The sequence below is a fragment of the Phascolarctos cinereus genome, unplaced genomic scaffold, assembly GCF_003287225.1.
Source record: "Phascolarctos cinereus isolate Bilbo 61053 unplaced genomic scaffold, phaCin_HiC Scaffold_2;HRSCAF=192, whole genome shotgun sequence".
NCBI lineage: Eukaryota > Metazoa > Chordata > Mammalia > Diprotodontia > Phascolarctidae > Phascolarctos > Phascolarctos cinereus.
Genome location: NW_027555625.1, coordinates 814035 through 837652, shown reverse-complemented (window position 1 = coordinate 837652; position 23618 = coordinate 814035). Strand labels below are relative to the sequence as shown.

Genomic DNA, 23618 nt, shown 5'->3' with positions numbered 1-23618 from the left:
CCTCTGCTGGTGGCAAACGCTTCCACCTTCCGCTCTGCCCCTGCCTCGGTCCCAGCCCTGAATTCCCTGGAGGACCCAGGGTGGGGAGGAGGATGGAAGGGAGGTGGAGTGGGAAGCTCTTTGGCAATGTCAAGGGGAGCGTGAGTAAGCGTGGAATCCAAGCTTCATCCCGAGACCGAGCCCCTGGACTCGGTAAACTGACCCAGAAATCTTTCTGGGCTACGTTTCCAGCAATGCACAATATTTCCTCGACTGATAAATATTTTTAGTTTCCTTTGCACCCGTGGGTGAGTAAAGCGCTTGGCCTGTCATTCAAGGCCCATGCATAATGTAACTCCTCTGCCCTTTTCCAGGATAATGGTGCATCACTCCCTCCTCTGCCACCATCCCCCACACCTCAAATAGTCCCTAGAGATATGCTTTGCTTCCTGTAAATCACTGGGGCTCCTGCCTCCACCCCAGAGCCTACACAGTCCTTCAGACTTCCAGACAGACATAGGCCCTAGAGCAAATCTACCCCTAGACTGAGACTAGGAAGCTCTCCAGCCCCTTCCAGACTGTTTCTGTCTGCTCCTTTATCCCCAGCACCTAACAGAGTGCCGGAAACTTATAGTCCGCACTCAGCCACCAAGGACTTGCCTGTGTGGCAGATGCCTCCATGTGCTGCCTACATTTCCATAGATGTTACCATTGGGTTCAGTCCCTCCTTCTACAGATGAAGAAACTGAGCCCTACAAAGGGGAAGTGAAGGCAGGTAGGTGGCACAGTGAATACAGCACCAGCCCTGGAGTCAGGAGGACCTGGGTTCAAATCTGGCCTCAGACACATGATACTCACTAGTTATGTGACCCTGGGCAAGTCACTTAACCCTGATTGCTTCACCAAAAAAAAAAAAAAAGGAGAAAGTGATTTGCCCAGCACCACTTAGCTAAGTAGCCGAAGCTGCATTTGAACCAGAACCTGTAGCTCCACTGTGCTGTGCTGTGCTGCCTTCATGCCCCTGCTCAGCAGGCCAGGTGGTGACTAGCCCATTTTACAGATTAGGAGAGAGATTTCAGGACTTCTCCAAAGTCACCATGCACTTCATTTCTGAGCAGAAAGAATTGCTGCCCCTTTAGAGCATTCAGCACGGCCACAGTACCTCAGGACTGGAGAAGACCATAGAGGTCACCTCATCCAGCTGGCTCTGGTGGAGTAGGGCTCCCCAGTGCCCTACCACCAGGACTGGGACTGCAAGCCAGGTCTTCCCCCACACTCTCACTGCTGCCCCTGGACACCAGTGGTCAGTCATGATGAGGGGAATGAGACTGAACCCAAATCAGGAAGGCCCCTAGAACACAGGTTTCCAGATACCTGCCACTCACAGGAGGGCACATCCTGGGTGGGCAGAGTGGATCAGCACTCTGAGGCTGTGAAGGCCCAGATCTGGGCTTTGAGAAGTGGCCTGGAGCCTCCCCAGGCCTTCCCTCTGCTTCAGAGAAAGGCCAAGACCCCATGACTCTCAGCTTAGAGAGCCCCCAGCCGTCCCTTCTATGGGGGTAAAAAGGCCCTGGCCCTCCAGGAGCCGGAGCGACCAAGTGGGCTGGCTGGAAGAGGGGCCTTCAGAGGGCCCTGCCCAACACTGCTGGTCCACATGGGCCTCTTGTCCACATCACAGGCAGCCACTGAGAGGGGCCGTCCCTGTCCCCAACATCTTAGGGCAGAACAGAAGAAAAGCTCTCAGGTATCACAGTGCCAGCCTTCCTTAGAAGAAGAAGGGGCTCAGGCTTTTCAAAGATACCTTTGTTTAGGGAGGTTGGGCTCGGGGGGGGGGGGTGTCCCTCAGTGATCTTAGTTCAAAGCTCCTTTGAAATGTTTTTGGATTTTGCTGCGGATGAAAAGTTTCTTGGAAATGGGGTCTGAGAAGTTTACCGTTGAAAGTGTTTGCAGACCAGCCAGGAGCTTTGATTTCCCAGGTGTGATTGCATCCTCTGCCTTCTTTGTTGCTGCTGTGCGCTGAGGAGGTGGGGCCGGGGGGGGGGGGGGCAGGAATCAGGACGCCCTCCATCCCAGCTCTCCTTCTCCCTGGCTCCTGGCCAGGAGAGCCACCACTGTGCGCTGGGAAGGTCGGGCTGTGGGGGGTTGGAGGACACGCGAGGTGCTGCTAGCCTTGGGGGTGGGGGGTAGAGCAGCTGGCTGGAGCTGTCACCATCTCCTTTGTCCGTAGCAATCACTCAAGGGTGCTGAGGAGGACTGGGGGCCAGAGCAAGGCAGGAGGCAGGACACCATACTAATTTAAGGTTCAGGCAACTCACGGGGGACCTGGAATTTTACCGTGGCTTATGATAAAGATGTTCTCACTTCAGAAGCCTGGCTTCAATCAGCCTTGGAGGGTTTGACAGCAGAGGGCAGCAGGCCAGAGAGGTCAACAGAGAAGGAGTGGGCAGGGAGGAGCAGGGGCCACTGAAGGCTGAAGGAGACCCAGAGGGGCCAAGGCCAGTGACCAGGGAAGACAGGCATGTGGGGATAGGCTGGTGGAAGATCACTGGGGGAGGCCATGGGAAAGGGAGTCCTCCAGGAGCTATGGGGGTACAAGCCAGACCACAGTAGTCTGAGAGATGTTGAAAGGAAGCAGAGATGGGGGTCTTTTGTAATCAATTGTGCGAGGTCCATCAGGGACTCTTCATCATTCAGGAAGGGAGATAGACAGAAACAGGGATAGACAAGTGGGGGAAAAGGAGGAGAGAGGGAAGGAAAAAGAAAGATGGTGGGGAAGAGAGGGATGGAGGGAGAAAGTGGGACAGGTGGAGAGGGAGGGAGGAAGGGAAGGCAAGGGAGGGGGAAAGAGGGATGAAGGGAGAGATGGGTAGGGGTAGGAAGTGAGGGCAGAGAGAGAAGGAGAGAGAGGGAGAGAAGGAGAGAGAAAGGGAGAGAAGGAAAGAAAGAGGGAGAGGGGGGAGAGAGAGAGAGAAAACACCTAGGAGTGGCCTCGCAGCAATTAGCCCTGCAGGAGACGAGATCTCTGAGCAGCACGAATTGGGGCTTTGAGCCACACTGTCCCCATGCCATCAGCTTGGGGGGTCAGACAGCCCAGGCCTATTCATTCTTTCTTCTGCTAAAGGCCCTTGGATCCTTGGACATTCTCTGGTGGAAGGTGGAAGAGAAGAGGGAGAGGATGTTGGGCCAGCATTCAGGGATAATCCATCCTAAAGTATTCATGATTCCCTTTCTGGACTCAACTCCCCAGTCTGTGTTTGTGGGGCTGTCTCTAGCCCCAGTGATAGAAGGAAAACTTTTCTTCTCATCCCCCTCTCATTGTCTGAGGCTGCTGGTGTCATGGATAGAGGAATGGGTTCAGGCCATGGGCAAGTGATTCCACACCTCTGTGCCTCAGTTTCCTCCCCTATGAAATGAGGGAAAGAATGCAGCAAGCAGCTCTGTGTGTATGTGTGTGTGTGTGTGTGTGTGTGTTGTACTTTGCCAATCTGAAGGTGCTGTAGGAGAGTCCTGTCTGTTCCCTGTAGCCCTGTGCCCTGCCCTGCCCACTCCCAGGTCTGCGGGAGCCAGTGACCTTCTGGAGACAGGCACGTACACTGTCATGTCAATGGGGATCTGAATAGATATTTAAAACGACAAGATTGAAATTAAAGTTTAAGCAAAAAATTACCTTCCTGCAAGTGTCCAGGAGAATGAAGACTAACCCGGCTGTGAATTGGTGGAGAAAAGGAAGCCTCATTCCTTCAGCCCCTCCAAGCTGTGGGCGCTGGCGCTCCAAGTGTCCAATTTAACACATCATTGGTTTGTATTATTAGAAATTTCACTGGGCTGCGGAGCGCGCTAGCTCATGGCTAGAGTCTAAACGGGAAGTCTGCGGCCCGGCCTGCTGACAGAGGGGCCTTGTTAGTGAGCCTTCAGCACCCGATCCCCTTCTGTCCTGCCTAGGAGAAAGAGGCTGCGCTGGCTGGCTCTATACTGTGCCTGGGGGTGAGCAGTGTGTGTGTGTGCACATGTGAATGAGTGTGTGTGTGTAGATATGTGTGTGGCATAGGTAGGCTTCTCTGCTCCTTCTGGGGCAGCTGGAGCTGTGTCACCTTCCTCACCCCCCATCTGGAGCTACGGGCTGTGGCTGGGGAGGCAAGAGGGGCTCAGATGTCTCAGGAGCGGCTCCAATGACCAGCACGATGGGAGTGGGGCAGAGTGTGATAGGGCCCCCAGCTCTGGGCCTTCAGAGGCTGCATGCCTCAGGGAAAGGGGTCCCCAGGTGCAGCCATTGGGCATATGGGGGCGGTGCTTGAAGTCAGAAGATGTTAGGTAGATGCCTGGTTCTGTGAAGTATCTGTCATGTGACCTTGGGCAAGTCACCTCTTTCTAGACCACAGCTTCATCTATAAAGTTGGGGGTCAGCCTTGTGTTCATGTGGCTGTGTAGCTGACGTTCTGTGCTGTGATTTGAGGAGTCTTAGAAAGCGTCTTCCCAGAATAATTCACGTCTGAAAATCCCCTGGTCCTGCTGCATTCCTTTGGCTTGGTCATTGCTTTTACTTCTTGGAAACACCACCTTCACACCCTCAGCTCCCCACCCTTAAGTGTGGATGAGTTTAGAAGACCCTCCTTCCCACAGCGGCGCTAAGCCCCGGAGGGGAAGGGACCCAGGACCACAATCAGCTCCTTGGACTTGATGACACTGGGCCCGAGGGCTCATGGTCCATGCCCTGGCCTCCACCCTCCAGGCAGCAGGACCCCTGGCTGAGGCAGTGACCCCCGCTGCCCAGGGCATCGTCTTCATGTCCCCTGGATGGAAGCTACCACAGAGATGAACGCGAGGCTGAGCCAGGGGGAGTGAGGACAGAAATCCAGGAGTGCTGGCCGCCAGCCTGGGCTCTCTCCACTGCCCTGCAGGGTGGCAGCTGCCTCCCGAGGTCACTGGTGTTCCAGGCTTAGTCGCCATGATCCAGGGTGGCGGAAGCAGCATGGATTGGATGGGTCCTGGCACGGCCTCCCAGCCAGACAATGGCGGAGCCTTTCCCGAGCACCACGCCCTAAGCTCAATGTATCTGACCCCAGCCTGGTATCTCTTGCCACTTCTTCTCCCCTATCTTCCTACCTACTGGCCAAGAAGGGACGAGCAGCTGGTCAAAGGGTTTTGTCATCAGAAACCAAGGGAAGGGATGGTTAGCGAAGATTTAAGAGGGACGCATTTATTAAATGCTTATTATGTACCGGACCCTGTGCTAAGTGCTGGAGACATAAAGAAGGGGAGGGCTGGTCCTTGCCTCCAGAAGCTTACACTCTGGTAAATAACGGGGCGCACACAAGCTCCTTACAGAGGAGATAAAGGGATCTCGGCGGGCAGGCACCAGCAGCCCAGGCACCCTGGACAACTCCCTGAACGGAGGATTGAGCTGAGTCTCGAAGGAAGCCAGTACATCTGGGAGACGGAGGACATTCCAGGCCCAGGGGACAGGCGGCGGCAAGCCTGTGGCCCTGGGCACCAGCAGGGCTGGGTGGCTGAGCCCACACAGGAAGGATTATGACCAAGACCCCATACCCCAGGCAGGTCAGTGCAGGCAAGAAGTGGCAAAGGTGTGAGAGAAAGCCAGATTTGGAACCCAGGTCCTCCGCCTACTAGTGTGGCTACTTTGGGTCCGATTGGCCAGCCCTGCTCCCTTGCCTCCTCCAGGGAAGCCACCCCTACAGGTCTGTCCCTGGCTCTCTCTGAACCCTGGCTCTGGGCTCAGATCCACCCCAGCCCCTCCCCAGGAGAGGGGAACCTTTGTTTACAGAAATCACTGAATCTCAGCGGTGGCAGGGACTCTGTATCTGGGTAAGAATCCTCAGCCCCCTTCAGAGCCTTCCAGGGAGATTGTCCTTTCACCCTGGGATGGCTCTGGGTGGTGGGAGGGTCCTGGCCTGAGTCGGCCGCTGGGACCAAACAGTACCAGGTTTCCTGCTGTCTTTGTAAGAATAGATTTCCTTGGTCCTGCCCGTCCCAGCTTCTCCAACCCCCTGTGGGGCCTGGTGGGAGCTGGGGGGGGGGGGCAGAAAAACAGGGCCCAGGAAGGAAGGGATTTCTCAGACTGCCCCCACCCAGCCTGGAAGAGGTGTCTTCTGTCCCTAAGCCTGGACTTCATTAGCCACCTTTGGCCTTCCTCCAAAGCAGGCGGTGGGTGGCAGTGGGGCGTGTGCAGGCCTGTGTCCGAGCCCAGCAGGGGGCTAACCCCTCATGCTGTCCTCCTCAGACTAAGTGTGAAGGAAGGCTCTGGAGGGTTTGTTGTTTTTCAATCTTCAAAGGAGCCGGGGGGGCCACCAATGTGACCCTTGGAAAGGCCCCAGAGCTCTGAAAGGCATCCCTGCATTAATGGGGCATCCATTAGCATCTCATTGCCCGGGAGCCCAGCAGCGGCTATTAGCTCAGTGCCCAGCTAGCCTCGTCTGGGGAGGGGCAGCCCGGGCTGTTGTGGGGCCACCCACCAAGTGCTGGCCTCCCAGCCCGACGCGATCCTCTCCTAGGCCACAGAGCACACCCAGCCTAACCCAGCAGAGATGAGAGTGAGATGTGGGGAAGGCCCCAGCTGAGGAGTGGGTGGGTGTGAACAGGGGTCCCAGACCCTCCCACAGAGAAGGCAACATGGCCACACTACTGGGCATTCCCATTCAGCTATTCTGGACAGCTGGGCAACCGTGCTGACTCATTGGGAGGCCAGCCATATCCTGATCAAGGTAGGGAAGGTGGGCAGCAGTATTCATTACTCTCAGAAATAAATCAGCGAGATTCCTTTCCTAAAATTGCTTTTCACTGGAGAAGCAGCCACGGGCATGGTGGACAGGTGGTTTTATCGATCTGGGCCAGGGAGGGAAGCAGAATGGTTTTCACATCGAGTCTATGCAATTGCTTGTAATATTCATGAGAACCACAGCAAGGATGGGCTGGTCTTTGTGTGAAGCCTGTGCCTGGGTCATGCTCAAGGCTTCCAAACCCAGAAGCTGATGATGCCGCAGCAAAGTGGTTCAGAGAGTGTGCCCCCTTCCCTCAGGACCCAAGGCTCCTGAATCCTGAGATGAACCCAGAAAGTCATGCTGAGCACTTGCTCATGGGGCTGAGCAAACCTTGAGGGCAGAGAGGAGTCAGCTTCCCCTCCCTTCCTGTTGGCAAAGGAAGCCAGTGATCCACTTATGGTTACCCGACCCAACCTGGTGCAAGGAAGACCACAGGCTAGGGGGGAGAAGTAAACATGCATGAACATCAAGAAAGTCATTGATAACTCTTCCCCAAGCTGAACGTTTGCAGATATGAAAGGGAGAAAGAGAAACAGGGACAGAGAGAGAAATGGAGAGAGACAGAGAGAAGGAGACAGAGAGGGGGAGAGGAGGAAGAGAATGGGGGGGTGCTGCCTACTGACTTTTGCATCTTATGTCGTCATTCACCATTCTCTGCTTTGCCACAAAGCTCATCTTTTCTGTTGCTTCATTAACCATGGCCATTTACTAAAGGGGTATTGACATCAGGGTCTTTGTGCAATACGGCAACACCTCTGGCCTCTCAAAGGCACAAGCTCTGGTGGTCCCAACCCCAATACTTCTTAGCTGAACTTCTCTCCGAGCCTCAGTTTCCTCATCTGTAAAATGGGGATCCTAATAGAGCCTTGCTTCACAGAACAGTCATGAGAGTCAAATGAGGCAGCACATGCAGAGTTCTGTAACCTTTAAGCACTTCATGAATGTCAGATGTTGTTGTCAGTGTGAGCATTGACAACAGTGTTGCCTAGTGGGTAGAGAGCTCATCTCCAGATCAGGAAGACTTGGTTTCAGGCCCTGCCTCCATGACAGACTACATGTGTGCCTCTGGTCAAGGCATCTCCCTAGAATTTTCAGTGGGAGTGCTGATCTACCTTAGGAGCCGGTGCTCCTCACTGAAAGTTGCCCATCCTGAGGAAATCCCGTGTCTGGTCCCAGTTGACATGGTAGCCTTGTTCATGACCATTTGGTTGGCAATATCACTGTGCTTCCCACCAAGTGGGAGAGGCATTGGAGATGGGCTGGCATGCCTCTCCTCTGAGACCTGACCTTCTGAAATGCACAAGGGCCAGGGTCTTCCTGAGCACTGTCTGGAAACCCAGACCCTGGCAGCATTCCCAGAAGGACCCTCTGGCTGCTCCCCTCCTGCCTGGTGCATTCCCCCCATTGTGGATGAGCGGTCTGGAAGCCAGGAGACCTGGGCTTGAATCCTGGCCCCTGTCACTGATGTCCTTGTTGTGGGGCCTCTCTGCTTCCTCCTCTGTAGAAGGGCAAGTTTGGCTGGGTGGCCCCAGCAAAGATTCTGGGCCTCAGCTCCTGCACAGAACTGAGCTTTGCTCTAGAGTCTTGGCTTGTACAAAGCATCAGGAGAAGAAGGCCTTGGTGGGGCCATTTGGGGTTTTCTGGAGTGGTTTTGCCCTTTCCTTCTCCAGCTCATTTTACAGATGAGGAAACTGAGGCAAAGGAAGTAGGGAGGGGTTCATTGTGTCAAGAGCTTTGCTAAAACCTATGTGAGCTGAGACCACCATGTTCCCTTCCTCTGCTAATGCAGCAGTCTGTCCAAAAAGGAGATGGGTTAGTCTGGCATACCCTTGTCAGGATAGCACCAGGCTGACCCGTAGCCCTGCCATTCCCAGCTCTCTGGCTTCCTGGTTCCCAGGTCCATGTCTCTTGCATGCCCCCAGGCATGTAAAGCTGGGAACACTTTGGTGACCAGTCAGCCCAGGCTCTCTCCATGTCTCCACATGCTCCTCTTTGTGGGTGGACACGCCCTCAGTAGTCATTCTTTCCTATGGCAGCTGGGCTGACATATGGTATTCCTAGGAATGGCTATGGCTCCATTGGGCTGGTCCTTCCCTGAAGAGGGAGCCCAAGTGGGCTCATGGGACAGGGGAGAATGAGTGTCCAGCCAGTGAGAGTCAGCTGCAGGTGGCATATGTGTCTGTCTGTCTGTCTGTCTGTCTGTGTCTGTCTGTCTGTGTGTGTGTGAAAAGCCTATCCTTATCTGCCGGCTGAATGGGGAGTTGTGCAGGCTCCAGGGAGCATTTCCCTCTTCTTCTCCTACAGGTCCCTGGCCTCTCCAAGGTAGAGGCTCCATCACAAGGATTGGCAACCAGTGTCAGGTGGGGGCAGACGCCCATCAACCAGTCCACACCTTGGGACACGGATGAGCCGCCGCCTAAGCAGATTCGGGAAAGTGAGAACCCAGGTACACAGGGCAGTAGTGGCCAGTGCCATGTTCCTTCCCCGATAGGGCCAAAGAGGGTTTCCCCTCCCCTTCCCCCTTCTCTTCTCCTCCCTCCCACCCATACTTCCCTAGCTGCATCTCTTTGGCCTTCAGAGCTCCCTCATCCTCTGCCCCTCCCTCTTCTTCCCTCCTTCCAAGGGTTCTGCCCAAAGAACCAGCCCAGCCTGGGCACCAGAGACTCCCACCAGCAGCCTCGCTGTGTCCTGATGTCATGGAGGGCAGGGACTCAGAAGGTGCCTCCTAAGCTTGGGCGGCCACTGTTTTCTGTGGCAGGTGTCCGGGCATGTCGCTGCATGTGGCTGACTCCACGTCCTCCCATCCAGGCACCTCATTCCATTCTATTCCATTCATCTCCCCTGAATTCAAAGCATAGAATCAGCAACCCTCAGAGTAGGAAAGGCCCCAGCAGCCTCCAACCCAACCCAGCCCCAACAGGCATCTCTAGCACCCAACAAGTGTGCACCCAGACTCTTGAAGATAGTCCAAGATGAGGAGCTCACTACCACCCTTGCATGCCTCTCCCTGTTAGGGAGGTTTTCTGGCCCTTTGGCACCTCCCTCCACTGCTTGGGCAGGGGGTGAGGCTCCAGCCCAGTGCTCAGGGAGCTTACACTCCAGTAGGACACACCCAGGTAAGCACAGCACAAGGCACGGTGTGCTGGGGCCCAAAGCTGAGGGCCATCAGAGGCCATGGCAGGAGAGAAGGGCCTGGCAGAGCATGGGGCCAGAGCCAGGGGAGCCTGTGGAGAAGGCAGCCCAGGCTGGCCCTAGGACAAAGACCAGGATTTCAGCAGCTGGGAAGGGGGAGGGGGCATCCTGGGGGCAGGGAGAAGGGAGTGAGTGCTCTGAGGGGACCCACTCCTCTCTGGGAGCTGACCTCCACCTGTGTCCTTCAAGGCTTGCAAAGTGCTCTGTGTCACATGGAATGAGCCACAGCACAGGCGACCTTGGCAGCTGGGGCGGGGGCAGCCTTCTGTTCTGGAGGAGGTTGGAAGGCAGATCTGAGGAGGTGAGAAGTGAGTGGGAGGTGAGGCCAGGGAGGCAGGAGACAGCTGGTGGGGAGGGGCCAGCATAAGTGCTGTGGCAGAAAGGCCCCCCAGGTCCCACAGCCCACATCCAGCTCCTTCCAGGGGAACAGAAGCTGCTCTGGGGACACTGAGAAGACGCGCCCCTTCTTTCTGGGCCTTTGCTGATCCCAAGCCCTTTCTGTCTCTCTGTCATTTCCTCTGGGCCCCATCCTCCTCCCTAGCTTATGGAGGGAAATAGTCCAGCTGAGGTCCCACACCAATCTCTGGCCTCAGGCCCAGTGCAGTCGCCCCGTTGCACCAGCCTGTCTCCATGGTGCTGAGCGAGGTCTCAGAGACCCATGGCATCCTTGGAGGGCCTTCTTTGGGGCTTGATAAAAAGAGACCACCATGATCGGGCTGGAGACTGCCAGGCTAGGACCAGGGAGGGCACTTGGAAACCAGCCCAGCCAGAGGAAAGTGCTGAGGTTCTGCCAGGGCCCAGGGGGCAGCCTCCTCTAGTGCCCTCAGACGGGCTCTCTCATCTCCCAGCTCCCACCTCCCCCCACCAGGCCTTTGCCACAGTAATCTTGAAGGGCCTCCCTCCTTCCTGGCCTGGGCTTCCCGTCCCAGGAGCTCCTCAGAACCTCCCCTCCCCTCCAGCGGCCCTACCAAGGTCCATCCTGCCTGGAGTCTGTCCCCTGATCCCAGCCTTTCCCAATACTGTCCTCCTCTAAGGCATAGATTAAGTGCATGCCCCTCCATGAATTCCCCCCTCACCAGATGGCCCCAGGCTGGGAGGCTCTCTTCATTACCCTCTACCATCTTGGGGGGCATGTGGGAGCCTCCTGAGCACAGGGAGCATGCCCTTTCTCCCCTGGGCCTGACAGTGCTGAGCCTAGACCCCCTTCCCCCCAGAGGAGAGGTCATCTTTCAGACCTTTATCCAAAGGAGTAAATTCCGCTAATGCTCGTCCCCCTTTCTGTTGCAGGGACCACACCCTGGGTGACTGCGGTGACCGCAGGGAGCCAGCCAGCCCTCCTCGCCCACACCTACGGGATGACCCAGCCTCCTGCCTTCAGTCCAGCCGTGAGCGTCCCAGCCCCCATCATTGGGGTGACCCCTTCGCTGCCTCTGATGCCGGCTCACTACCAACTCCAGCCTCAGCCTCCACAGCCCTTGAGCAGCCTGGTGGTCACCTTGCCCAGTCAAAGCCTATATAGCGGCAGCCAGCCCTTGAGCCTAACCTCCATGCCCAGCGTGGGCCCGGTGGCCCGCCCAGGCCCCACGGCTGTAGGCAATGGGCAGATGGCATGCCCGGTCCTGCCGCCACCACCGCCGCCTCCCTCCGTGCCAGGGGCTACCCTGCCCAACAGCATCCCCACCACCAATGGGCCGGCAGGGCCCCCAGCCCCTCCCACGGACTCTGCCCAGGGCCAAAGCGTCCAGATGCTTCGGACAATTGGCATGGGGAAATATGAGTTCACAGACCCGTGGCACCCCAAAGGTATGTCTCACAGCCCTCCCCCTAGGGGTTCATGGTGCCCCAGGGAAACCCAGCTGGGCCAGGGAAAAGTCAGGCCAGCCTTTCCCATGAGGCCCCCTTCCGTCTAGCAATCTGTCAGGACTGGGGCCTCAGCTAGGCTGGGGTGAGGGAAGGAGGCGGCTGTTGGAGATGAAGGTCCGAGGCTGGACACAGGCAGAGAGTCCCAAGACATGAGGGAGGGGGCAAAGAATTAAGGCAGGGGCCGCAGGAAGAAGACTAGAGAGGAACCTGGAGAAAGAGCAGTGGGAAGTGAGGCCAGGGCGGGGGAAGGAGGAGATGGACAGAGGATGCAGAGGACAGGGCCCTAGGAGGCCAAGGAGGACCACCCTCTCGGGCCTCCCGAGCACTGAGCTGCCTGTGGAGGGGGGATCTGCCCTTTCCTTGGAAAGCTTACAGTGCCTTCAGGTGCTCCCCCATTCTTGGCCCATGAAAAGCACTTGCACGGCCAACCTTCAGGGGACTGCATCAGCCCCCTCTGACATCCCTTCAGTCTACCGGATGGCCCTATTACAGGGTGAGGCCTCAGCTGGATTGCAGATAAGCTGGACAGACCTTAGACAGGACACAGACAGAATGCAAATAAACCAGGGCAGACCTTGGGCAGTCTGCAGATGGGCTGGGCAAACCTCAGCCAGGCCTCAGACAAAATGCAAATAGGCCAGGGCAGACCTCAAGCAGACTGCAGATGAGCCAGGCAAACCTTAGACCTCAGATGGCCCAAGACAGACCTCAAACAGGCCACAGACAGACTTCTGTGCTGGGCAAGTAAACTGGCCCTACCCTTTGGAGTTCTGCCCCCAGCCTTCTGGAGCAGCTTACTCAGAGCTGCTAAAATCCCACGGGAGGTGCCACATTTTGGCAGTGCCGAGAGGGGCTGATCTCAGGGCTGAGAACCCTCTAGGTCAGCTGGACTTCAGCCTCTTCATCCTTGAATTTTTAAACTGCTCATAGGTGTTTTGTTAGAATTGGGTGGCAGGTTAGGGCTTTCCCCAACAATCCTTGCTAGGGAGGGGCAGGGGCCATGTCCCAGCTCTTCAGAAAGGGGTGAGCTGGCCCTTTGCCCTTGCTGTCTCCAGGAGTCCAGTGCTGGGGGTTGCAGCCCTGGGCAGAGCCGGGGCTTCTGTCTGTAACCTCACAGACACTGCGCTCTAACCACTGGATAGTCCCACCCCAACACCTGATCTTTGTCTCATTCAGGGCTTCCAAAGAGAGTTAGGCAGCCCAGGCTGGAATAAGGCAGCTTGTCAGTCAGTAGAGACCTCAACATTTCTCCCCCCAACTTGGAACTGACCCCAAAGCCCCAGAAGCCCCAGAGGGAAAAAAGTGAGGTGAGCCAGGAGGGGCCCAGTGCGCAGGGAGAAGGACTGGGGGTGAGGGAGGAGACAGTGTCAGAAACAGGCTAGGCCAGCCTTGGTTCTACCAACACACAGGGTCCCAGCCCCTCATGGAGCTTGCTTTTATGAGATGTCAGCCAGCTGTTTCCTCAGACCCATTCATGGGCTTCTTGGGCAGGCTCAGTTCTAGTCCCTGGCCACATACAGGGCATTAGGAGCTCAGTGTCTTCCGCCCTTCAAGTCTCCTCTCAAATGGCCGAGTGATTTCTTCATAACAGTGGACTGTGGGACAGTGCCAGTGCTGCCCCTGGGCTCGGCCAGCTCCAAAAGCCCTCCATTGCTCCGTGCTTGTGTGTGAAGGGCACCTGGAGGGTGCCAGGCCGTCCACTCTCCCATCTGAGCTTCCCCCCACTCTGTTGTTCTGCACAGTAGAGCCTGCTAGGGCCAGCCTGCAGATGGGCCCTCTCACCTCCCCCACCCAAGAAGCTCCACCTCCTGGGGGGCGCGCCTGGCTATTCCCCGGGCTCATCAGTGCCTTCACGCCCCTGTTTGTTTCCGCTAGTTCTGGCCCATTTGGATGGGCTGGGTGTTAGCCAGGCTGTGTTCAGTGGCTGGCCAAAATGGGTGCTGGAGTCTTAACTGGCTACTTTAATTTAAAAATTAATCAATTGAAAAATAAAGGTAGCTGGAAATACTCTTGGATTTGCAATAGGTCAAGGATCGACTCTCTCTGACTCACAGAGGCAGAAGCGAGCTCCTGGATGCCTGCTTAATGAGCAGGATTTAAATGCATGGAGCAGAATATCGATTTCTTCAGTTTTTTAGAAAACTAAGAATCTGACTCTTCCTTCCTCTGAGGATGGCCAGAGGTGGGCAATCTGTGATGTTCCAAGTTGCAGGTGGGAAACTAATGAAACCCGGCTTCCCTGGGGCAGAGTAGGGGGCTCTACGGCAGGCACATCAGCCTGGGAGCTCTCATTAACCCCTTCTACCACCGAGGAAACTGAGGCAGACAGAGGCTAAGTGATCTGCCCAGAGACACCGGGCAAGTCAGCATTGTCAACCATTACCAAGTTTGTTCTTGGAAAGACAAATGAAATTAGTCTGCGTGGGCGCGTTTATTTGTCTCAAAGCTGGCAGAACATGGGTATGAAGATATGCACGGAAGCTCATTGTAGACCACGAACCCAAAGATGGACGGACAAAGGGCACCTTATATCCTCCGAGCGGTCTCTCACCCTCCTTCCCTTCCTGGCTCAGGAGGCCCATGTCAGCCAAAATCATGGTCTCTGGACACGTTAACCATGACATGAGAAAGGAATTTCTTCATTGGGTAGAATGTCAACACAGTAAGAATGTCCATCGAAAGTATGGAGCCAGGACATCTGTGTTTCCCCATCATCCACAGAACCGTAGCATGTGTCCATAAAATATCAAGATAAGAAAAGTCCCACTATTCAAGACAGCGTCCATTCCAGGTGCCCTGTCCTCAGTGGTCATAAAGAGAGGATGGCTCCTGGTCAGCCTCGTCCGGCCCTGTAGTTGCTGACACAGGAAGGGGCATTTGGGGTTCCCTCAGAGAGCAGAGCAAGGCATATCTGCTATACCAGAGCATTCAAGGCATCATGGTAGGTGAAGCTCAGAGTAGGCCGAATGTCCTCCTGATGGCCAGTCCACGTCTTGGGCCTTTCTCAGGTCTTTGGGGTTCAGAATGGTTGGGGGAGGGGTCTACATTGTCTGAGGCTGGATTGGAACTCTGCCCTTCCCAACTCCAGGTCTGGTGCTCTGGGCACTATGGTGCCACTTAGCGAGCCCCTAGTATTCCAACCCCCATGTTTCACACCATGCAGCTCAGATCCTCAGAGGTCATATAAATCTACAGGCAGGATTTGAACCCATGTCCTCTGACTGGTGCAGGGACTCCCTGCCCATTTGGAGTCACAGCTCAAACATTCAGCCCCCTTCCGGAGAGCTGCCGTGGACCTCAGCGGCCATCCAAATCAATGGCCTCTTTTTGGGGGGGGTGGGAGAGTGGCACAAGCCCATCAAGGCATGCATGGTCCCAGCCTACGAGTCCCCTGGCCCTCTGCCCTCAGGGGTCTGACTCCGACAATGGGGACAGGGGTAGAATCAGCCTTCACAAATAGCATTAGGACCACCCCTTCAAAAACACACAAAACCAGTTCCAAATTCAGTTCAATTCCACAAGCTTTAGTCAAGCACCTCCCCCATAACCAGGCCAGCATTTATCAGCATTTCCAGGCTTACAAAGTGCTTTACCATGAATTGTCTCTGGGCACTGCCCTCAGGGGGCTTACCTTCCATTGGGAGGACACCAGGTGAATTAGCAAGTCCAGGTACAAGGTCAGCAGAATGAGGGAAGGCACTAGCCATTGGGAGCATCAGGAAAGTCCTCCTGTAGAAGGCACAGGCAGGGCTTAGGACAGACAGCCTGGGCAAAGGTGTGGGGATGGGGGATGGCATATCAATAGACACCTTTGTGAGGGGCAATAATGCGCTTCAGCTTAGACAGGTGGACGATCGCTAAATTGTGTAGGGCATTGAAGGCCAGGCCAAGGTGTTTGTATTTCTTCCTAGAAACAGTTGGAAAACAAAGAAGACTTTTTGAGAAGGATAATGATGGGGTGAGACAGAGGGGCTGGAGGCAGAAAGGCTGGTTAGTCCGGGTGAGAGGGGAGGAGGGTTTGGTGCAGGCCACAGCTGTGAGGATGATGGTGGGGGCTGAGGGGAGGTCGAGGAGCCGCTCCTGACTGCATCTTCCCAGGTGGCACGTGGCTGAGGGCCAGAGAGGCATATCTGGAGCTCTTCCTGAGGCCCTGTCCCCCAAGCGTGGCACTGATGGCTTGGAGACCCACATCTTCAGCCTAGGCACAGACCCAGGTTCAAGTGATTGGAAACTTATCTCAGCGGGTTCCCCTCCTCAGCACTCTCACCCAGTGAAAGAGAACAGTCCCAGAACAGTCTTGACATGGCCAGGAGAGGGAAAAATCAGCAACTTGGATGCAAAGCCACCCAGCCCATCACCTGCTGCCCATGAAGAATGAGCTGGAAGACGCTCATGCCTCCATTGATTAATGGCTCACTGGACCGGGGCCAGGCGCTACAAGCATCTCAACAGGAGCTTCAGTGCCCTGAGCAGACCATTCTCTGAGGAGGGGGCTCAGCCTTCCACCAGCACCCTGACATCCCCCCGCCCCCGGTCCGGTGGCTCCTCTCTCTAGCCCGAGTGTGGCCCAATGCACTAGAGACCGTAAACCCCCTCCCACAGACCCCATGTGATTACCCAGTACTAAGCCAAAACTTCGTGCAGGAAGGAGACAGGTTTAGCTGGTGTGTCTGGAGTGGCATGGACGTCTGAAGACATGTTTTGGTTTTTTCTCACAGGGTTTCAGGAAACCTCCTGGGAATTAAAGAGTAGGCAGTCATGCACAGGAATAGGCTGTGACCAGGATCTTGGGGTCTGGCCATCCCATTAACGTCACCCTTGACAGCATCCCTGGCCTTCCCTCCCCTGCCGGTCATTCACACAGCTCCCTCCTTCCTCCTTCCCCAGCCAGGACGCACCCTGCGCCTCACTTTGCCAGTGCAACCCTCGTAGGCTGAGCTGGATGGATGTCCCTGCTTCTTTAGAACATGCCCTTTGATGTGCCGGCATCCTCAGGGAGCCTCTCTCCCTCCCCAGGCTTGTCTTCAAAGGTGTCATCAGAAAGCATCCTTGGCAGTCTCCTATCCCTTAGTGCCAGCTCCACAAGATGATGGGATCATCACCATGCTCCCTCAGGAGACCTAGGGCCCCCAGTACACTGCACACCCCAGGGCTGTGGGGTGGGGCCCTGCCTCCAGAAGCTCCTGACACTTCCATTGGCCCATTCCTCCTTGTTAGGCAGCTTCCAGTCTGGAATGAGAGTTCCTCTCACTTTCTCCTCCATCTCCCAAAAGATGACTTTAGCATCAAGGCAAGGAGCTGCCCTGCCTATAGCAAAGAGAGACGTATCTAGAAGAGTGCCATGATCTAGAGAGACATGGTCTAGAGTCAGAGTTCCTCCATATCTTTGGAAAGCATTATCCATGTCCTCCATCTGCCTGGGTGGACTGTAGCCTATACCATCACATTGTTGCCTGTTCTTCTCTCCTTTCATCTACACCCAATGGACTTGTGACATCTGAGAAAGGTGAACCAGTGAATGAATTAGAAGCATCCAGCCTGACAGAATCAGGAGCTAGCTGGTAGGTAGAATGCAAGAAATTGGAAAGCTTCTCAAGGGTTTTCAGGGCATGGCCATTATTGACACAGTTGGTGATGCTGTATAAGGCAGAAACACTCTGGCTTACAGCACATTGCTTAGAGGTCCTGAGCTGAGTTTCAAAGTGTCTTATATTGATGATTGTGCAGCCTCACTTGACAAAAAAAAAAAAGCCACATTTGTGGAATTCCTCAAGCTTTTTCATAGAATGCCAGAGCCAGAAGGGTCCTTGGGGTTGTCTTATCTGGAGATCTCAAGCCCAGGGTCCCACAGCCCCCACATCACATTGGGCAGCCCCTGGTGACTTTTTCACAGGAAATGGCTCACCAGATCCATTTTGTGAGGAGGAGCAAAGGTTCAGACAGTCATAAAGCAACCACATCTATTTATCAGATGGGGAAAGGGACCCAGAGAAGGAGCATGACTCCCCTAAGGTCACCCAGAGGACTCACTGTCTGATCCTCTCCTAGAAGCCAGCCCAGGGTCTTCCCTTTACCTAATGAGGCCGGCTCTTTGGGATGGGGGGCAGAGATATGCATTGTGGCTACCCCATTCCTTTCTTAGCTGACCTATCACTGCACCCCTCATCTGACCATCTTGCTCTGGCCCTTAAATACAGCTTCCCCTGCACGAGGAGTGAAGAAGAGCATCTCCCTGCCCATGATGGCTACAATCCTTTGTTCCTATTTTTGATGCCACCCCACATCAAGTCAAAGCAATAGGCATTTCCTAAGCACCTTTTTTGTGCCAGGCACTATTTTATGTGCTTGAAATACAAAGATTGGCATTCTTGTTAACCCACTTTCATTAGATAATAATGGCATTTATATGGTGCTTTGAGGTTTGTAAATTGCTTTACAAATATTATGTTGCTGGATCCTCACAACAAATCTGGGAGGTGGAGGCTATTATTATCTCCATTTTACAGAAGAAAAAATTGAGGCAGACTGCGGTTAAGTGACACCCAGGCTCATATAGCTAGTAAATGTCTGTGGCAGGATTTGAACTCAGGTCTTCCTCACCCCAGGTCAAGTGTTCAATCCATTGTGCCACCTGATCTTTGGAGTGAACAGTGGCCTCTTTAAAAATGCAAGTACCCTGAGAAGGTTATATGGCTATCAGTCATCAACATCGTAGTATAAGTTCTTTTCATCACATTCCTCTGCTCTATTTCCCACCTGGTTGCACTCCTCTGGACCTCATTATGCTCCCCAGAAACTCATCATCCTACAAGGTCACACCAAGCCTGAACTCACAATAAATGTTGATTTCCACCTGCTTCCTTTTTTCTTTCCCTCCCCCCTTCCTTCCTTCCTTTCCTTCTCTCCTTTTCTTCCTTCTTTACCTCCCTCCTCCTTCCTTCCTTTCTTCCTTTCCTTCCTTCTTTTCCTTCCCTCCCTCCCTTCCTTTCTTCCTTCCTTCCTTCCCTCCTCCCTTCCTTCCTTCTCTCCCTCCCCCTTCCTTCTCTCTCTCTCTCACTTCCTTCCTTCCTTCCTTCCCAAGCCCCTCCCCAGGTTCCCTCCACCTTCACCATCCTCCACTCTTGTTCACTTGTCACTGATTAATGATGGAGGAAGTCGCCCACCTGGGCTGACTGAATCAGCTACAAATTCCTATTGAATCTCAGCAAGGTCCTCCCTGCTGCATGCCAGGCCTTTCACTCCTCCCTAGTGACTGCTGCACTTCCCATGGCATCTGTTGCAGATCTTCTCTCTTCTCCTTCAGCCTCCTACACTGTCCTTCCTCACTCTCTCAGTCGCCGACCTCACCTCCTACTGTGCCCGTGAAATAGGGGCCGCCTGTCACAGACTTTTCACTTCTCCCAAGGGCCCCATGTCCCCCCTTGTCATACCTGGCAGCATCCCCCACTTTCCTTTCCCCCTATCTCTGTGGCCCTTCTCCTTGCCAAGGCCAGATCCTTTACATGGATTCCTCTCTCCTCTTCTCCAGCAGCACACAGCCTCTATCATCCTCCCCGATCTCAGCATTGAGTCTTTCCCCATGTACAAGCTGCTTCTCTGCTGCCTTCCACCACCTGCATCTCCCCATCCTTAACGACCTTCACTAGACCCGCCATCCCCTCAATCTAGCATCCTATGTCTCCTCTGCCTTCCACAGACCAACTTCTAGAGAAGTCATGCTCCCTTCATCTCTGCTTCCTCTCCTCCCTTCTCATCCCTCTGAAGTTTGCATCCAGCCCCACCAAGCTGGTCCGACTCCTTTCCCCAATGTCACTAATGATCTCTTAATCACCAAATCTGACACCCTTCTCTTGGTCCTCATGCTTCTTGAGCTCCCAACCACACTGACACCATTATCGCTCCTTCCTCACCTCTGTCTTCTGACTTTCCTGGCTTCCTTCAAAATGCAGCTTAAATATCCCATTTCCCCACCCCACCCCACCTCCCAAGGCTTTCCTTCTGACATCACCTTCCATCCAGGAAGAAGGCTGGAGAGGTAGGAAGGGGCTGGGCTGGGAAGGACTTTAAATGCCACACAGGATCTTGGCAGCAACAGTAGCCACCAGAGCTCATTGCACAGGGGGTGACCTGGTCAGCCCTGGTCATGAAGTAAGTTTACTGTGACAGCTGAGCAGAGGATGGATCTGACTGTAGAGCTATGGTCTTCCTTCCACTGTGGTGGTGCCAAACCTAACCATGACCTTTAAGGGTGAGGCTGACCAGGCAGAAGGAAAGGGACCCTCTCCCTATTCTTAGATGCCCCTCCACCTCCTGAAATGTGCTGGTAGGCACGGGAAATACCGAGACAAAATCCGGAGAGCCTCCGTTCTTGAGAAGTTCATATTCTAATGAGGGAGAGAGTATGCAAAAAAACCTGTCTTGTCTACAACTATGATGGGTACAGACAAATAAAAAACAGATAAAAGGGAGCCTTCCAGGAAATTGCTAGCAGTTGGTGGGATCAGGAGAAGCATCCTGCAGAAAGTAGTGCCTGTGTTGAGGACTCAGTGAAACTAGGAATTCTAAGAGCAGATGAGAAGGAAGAACGAGGACATAGGGATGGAGAGAGGAGATCAGCTAAACTTCTCTAGGAAATGGTGGTGATCACAGTCAATGTCTTTTCCTTTATCCATTTCCTTTTTGGGGATAACAAAACCCTGTTTGAACTGGCCAGGTTGAAACTGTTTGTGATTTCTCACAGTCTCTTCTTCTCATCTTTATCCTTTTTTCTAGTCTATCTTGGTTTTGCTCTTTTCTCTAACTCACTGATGGCTGGGCTGCACACAGAATTACATGATTGACCAGTCCTTTCCTCTCTGTTAAGTCAGTCAGTTTTACTGTTGGTGAGGGTGCCATTTCTAGAGCCTTCTCTCTTCTCACATTTCTGAGCAGTCTGTTTTTGCATTGAATGCCCTGGACAAGTCACTTCTGTTCAGCCTGCTTTCTCAGGAACCTGGAGGCGCCAGGAAAATGCCTTCACAGTGGCTGTCTTGCCTTTGACCACAGGCAGAACCAACCTGGCCAACTCCTTGAAGAGCTGGCGAGATGCACTCCTTGGAAGGAGCGTGTGGGTTCCTTTGGGCTTTTGGTCTCATTTTCAGTGAGAATGGTTCAGCCCCAAAGACAGACAGAGATCTCACTATGAAAGAACTGCCAGGTAAAGGAGGTGAGTCCTAGCACCCTCCCCCTCTCTTCTGCCATAAGTGGAAATGGCAGCAGGATTATGTTTTCTTTGGTTCAAGGGTTCGTCCCTCAGTTGGTCCTGAGGAAGCAGACAGAGAGCCTGGGAGCAGTATAGATTGGTCATCATCTCTGGATGCAGCCGTGCAGTGAATGTGGTACAGAAAGCCCTGGCTCTGGAGTCAGGGGGCCTGGGTTCAGATCCCACCCCCGATGTTTGCTCCCTGTGTGACCTTAAGTAAGTCATTTCCCCTCCATGGGCCTCTGTAAAATAAGAGGCCTGGCCTCAGTGGCTTCTGAGCCAGGTGCCCATGAATACCTTCTATGAGTGAGGGCCTGGGCTGGTCATCATGAGGGAGACAGAATAGAAAGCTCACATTGTGCCAGGGGAAAGGAGACACATGGACAAATAATTGTGATTACCAACTCCTCAGAGAGGGACCAAGTGGGAGATCGAGGACTGGAGGATCACTCCTGGCTAGAAGCAGCAGGGCAGGCTTCAAGGAGGAGGTGATACTAGAGCAGAGCCTTGAACGATGAGTTGGGTTTTGATAGGTGGAGGAAATCTCTGAGCAGAGGAGGAGGAAAGGCAGACAAGCCCAGGAGCATGACGCATAAAGGCCACTTTTGGGTGGGGGCAGGGGAAGCCGGCCAGGAGGACTCCCCAGACTCTCAGGCAAAAGGACCCTGGAGGTCATCTGGCCCAACACTCCCACTGTACAGAAGGAGTGCCTGGCTGAGGAGCTTCTGGGGCAGCTTGGGGGTACAGAGGATAGAGCACCATCCTGGAGTCAGGAGGCCTCAGATACTCACTAGCTGTGTGACCCTGGGCAAGTCACTTCTCCCCAGGAGCTTCTGAAGGATTTGAGGGAAGGGATGAGGAGGTGAGACTTGTGGCTTAGGGCATTCATCGTGGCAGCTTGTGGAGGATGAACAGAGAGGGGAAAGACGGGAGAGACCAGTTAGGAGGCTGATACGGAGTCCAGGTGAGAGATCCCGAGGACCTGCCTCTGCTGTTGCTGTTTCTCCTTTGTGCTCAAAGAGGAAGGTGGTGCCACACTAGGAAGGTGGAGAAGGTCACATTCAAACCCTGCTTTCATGAGGACTGATGGGGTGGGGAAGGTGAAAGAGAACAAGTCTGTGGACACAGGTCCCGCCACATCTTGGCCTTTGGCCACTTGCTACAATGTAAGGCTGAACCCGCCCTGGGGAAGCCTGGCCTCTCTCCCACCCTCCTCCTAGGCAGGGCCTCTCCCACTTGTTTGGGGGAAAGCCTCCAAGATGGGTGCCTTAGCCTCCCCCAGGAGGGGACTCGGGCCACATCTTCAACTGGGCCAGTGACCTGTGGGCAAATCTTTGCTTTTCTGTGCTGTGGATGCCAAAGGTAGGTACTGCTGCCCCGTTCCTCTCCTCCTTCACTCCCTCGTTCCCACTCCTCCACTACAGAGTTCTTTAGGGCTCCTTCAAACTGCAGGTGCAAGGATACCTTTAAGCTAGATACCAAAAAGGGCCCATTTCCATGCCCCAGGCACCCTTGAGAAAAAGGAGAAGATGCAGGAGAGTTCTACCCCAGAATACCCCACAACCCCAGGGATGCTGGCGGTGGTGTCTCTGGCGGGCTTGGCTATGGGGGAAAGGTCATCCCTGGCTGCTGCCAGGCGCCCCTACCACGCTCACTCATGAGCCTCACTGGCTTTGCACCTTCCCCAGTCCCCATCACATCCTCACGCCATGTTTGACCAGGTACCCAACCCATTGCAATCATGCCCATCTGGTGGGAGAAACGCTACCAGGTTGGGTGGGAGCAGCTGTGGGCTCAGCTATCCATGAGAATGAACGCCTGTGTGTTTCTGGTTTATCTGTGTGGAAACCTCGCTTATTTTTTATCTTTTTAAATTTAAGTGGTTTGTTGTTTTGCTTCTTAAAAGTGACGGTTCTGGGGGGTCTCCCACCTCTCCGGCTCCTCCTGTTGCTGCTTGCCTTACACCTTCTGTCTGTGACTCCTTTTGACCGTCAGTGTTGAGTCAGTCTTGCCAAGAAACAGTGTCCAGTATTTCCGATTTCTCAACTTCTTGACCCCTCCCCAAAAAAAATCAGAAGCAAAGCCCCCCATGCAGCCGCCGACCCCTTACCTTAATGGGACCTGGCCTGTCTGTCTTCTCTGTTCTGCAGAAATGTTGAAGGAGTTGAACCAGCAGCGGAAAACGAAAGAGTTCACAGACCTGAAAATTATTGTTGACGGCAAAGTGTTTGAAGTCCACCAAAATGTGGTAGCTTCCTGCAGCTTGTATCTCAAGGACCTGATCAAAAGGTTTGCTCCCCTCCAGCTGCGATCTGGTCTACTCCTCTGTAGGACGCATTGTGTGGCTTTTCTCCCCCCTCTCTTGCAGGTCCCGAAGAGTGACTCTCCTCTCCCAGAGCCAGCAGCCACGCTGTCCGCCTCCTCAGCGGGGGCCCTACCCCGCCTCCAATCCATCCCTTCCCAGCATCTCACATCCCTCACTAAGACTCAGATTCAAACTCTGACAGGCAGCTGTTGCCACTCTGCCTAACTCAGCTAAAGGCAAGCACCTCCCTCCCCAAAGCAGC

At 54.4% G+C, this 23618-nt stretch overlaps 1 protein-coding gene and 1 long non-coding RNA gene across 6 annotated transcripts in view; one reads left to right on the top strand and one right to left on the bottom strand.

The window, feature by feature from the left end:
• KLHL29 (kelch like family member 29) overlaps positions 1–23618 on the top strand; it is a 196921-nt gene that overhangs the window by 144005 nt on the left and 29298 nt on the right. Inside the window, 3 exon segments of the mRNA XM_078149215.1 lie at positions 9060–9201; positions 11235–11750; positions 23202–23340. Of these exon segments, the coding sequence (XP_078005341.1) occupies positions 9060–9201; positions 11235–11750; positions 23202–23340 (797 nt within the window).
• LOC110202033 (uncharacterized) lies at positions 14223–23244 on the bottom strand. 5 transcript variants are annotated; one of them, XR_013484407.1, is made up of 3 exons: positions 23162–23241; positions 21843–22088; positions 14223–16544 (listed from the first exon to the last, which is right to left on the bottom strand). It is a non-coding gene; the product is annotated as an uncharacterized LOC110202033 (long non-coding RNA). The 5 variants fall into 5 exon arrangements; XR_013484408.1 differs by having other exon boundaries at positions 14223–16008; positions 16428–16544; positions 21843–23206; XR_013484410.1 differs by lacking the exon at positions 21843–22088 and having other exon boundaries at positions 23162–23244.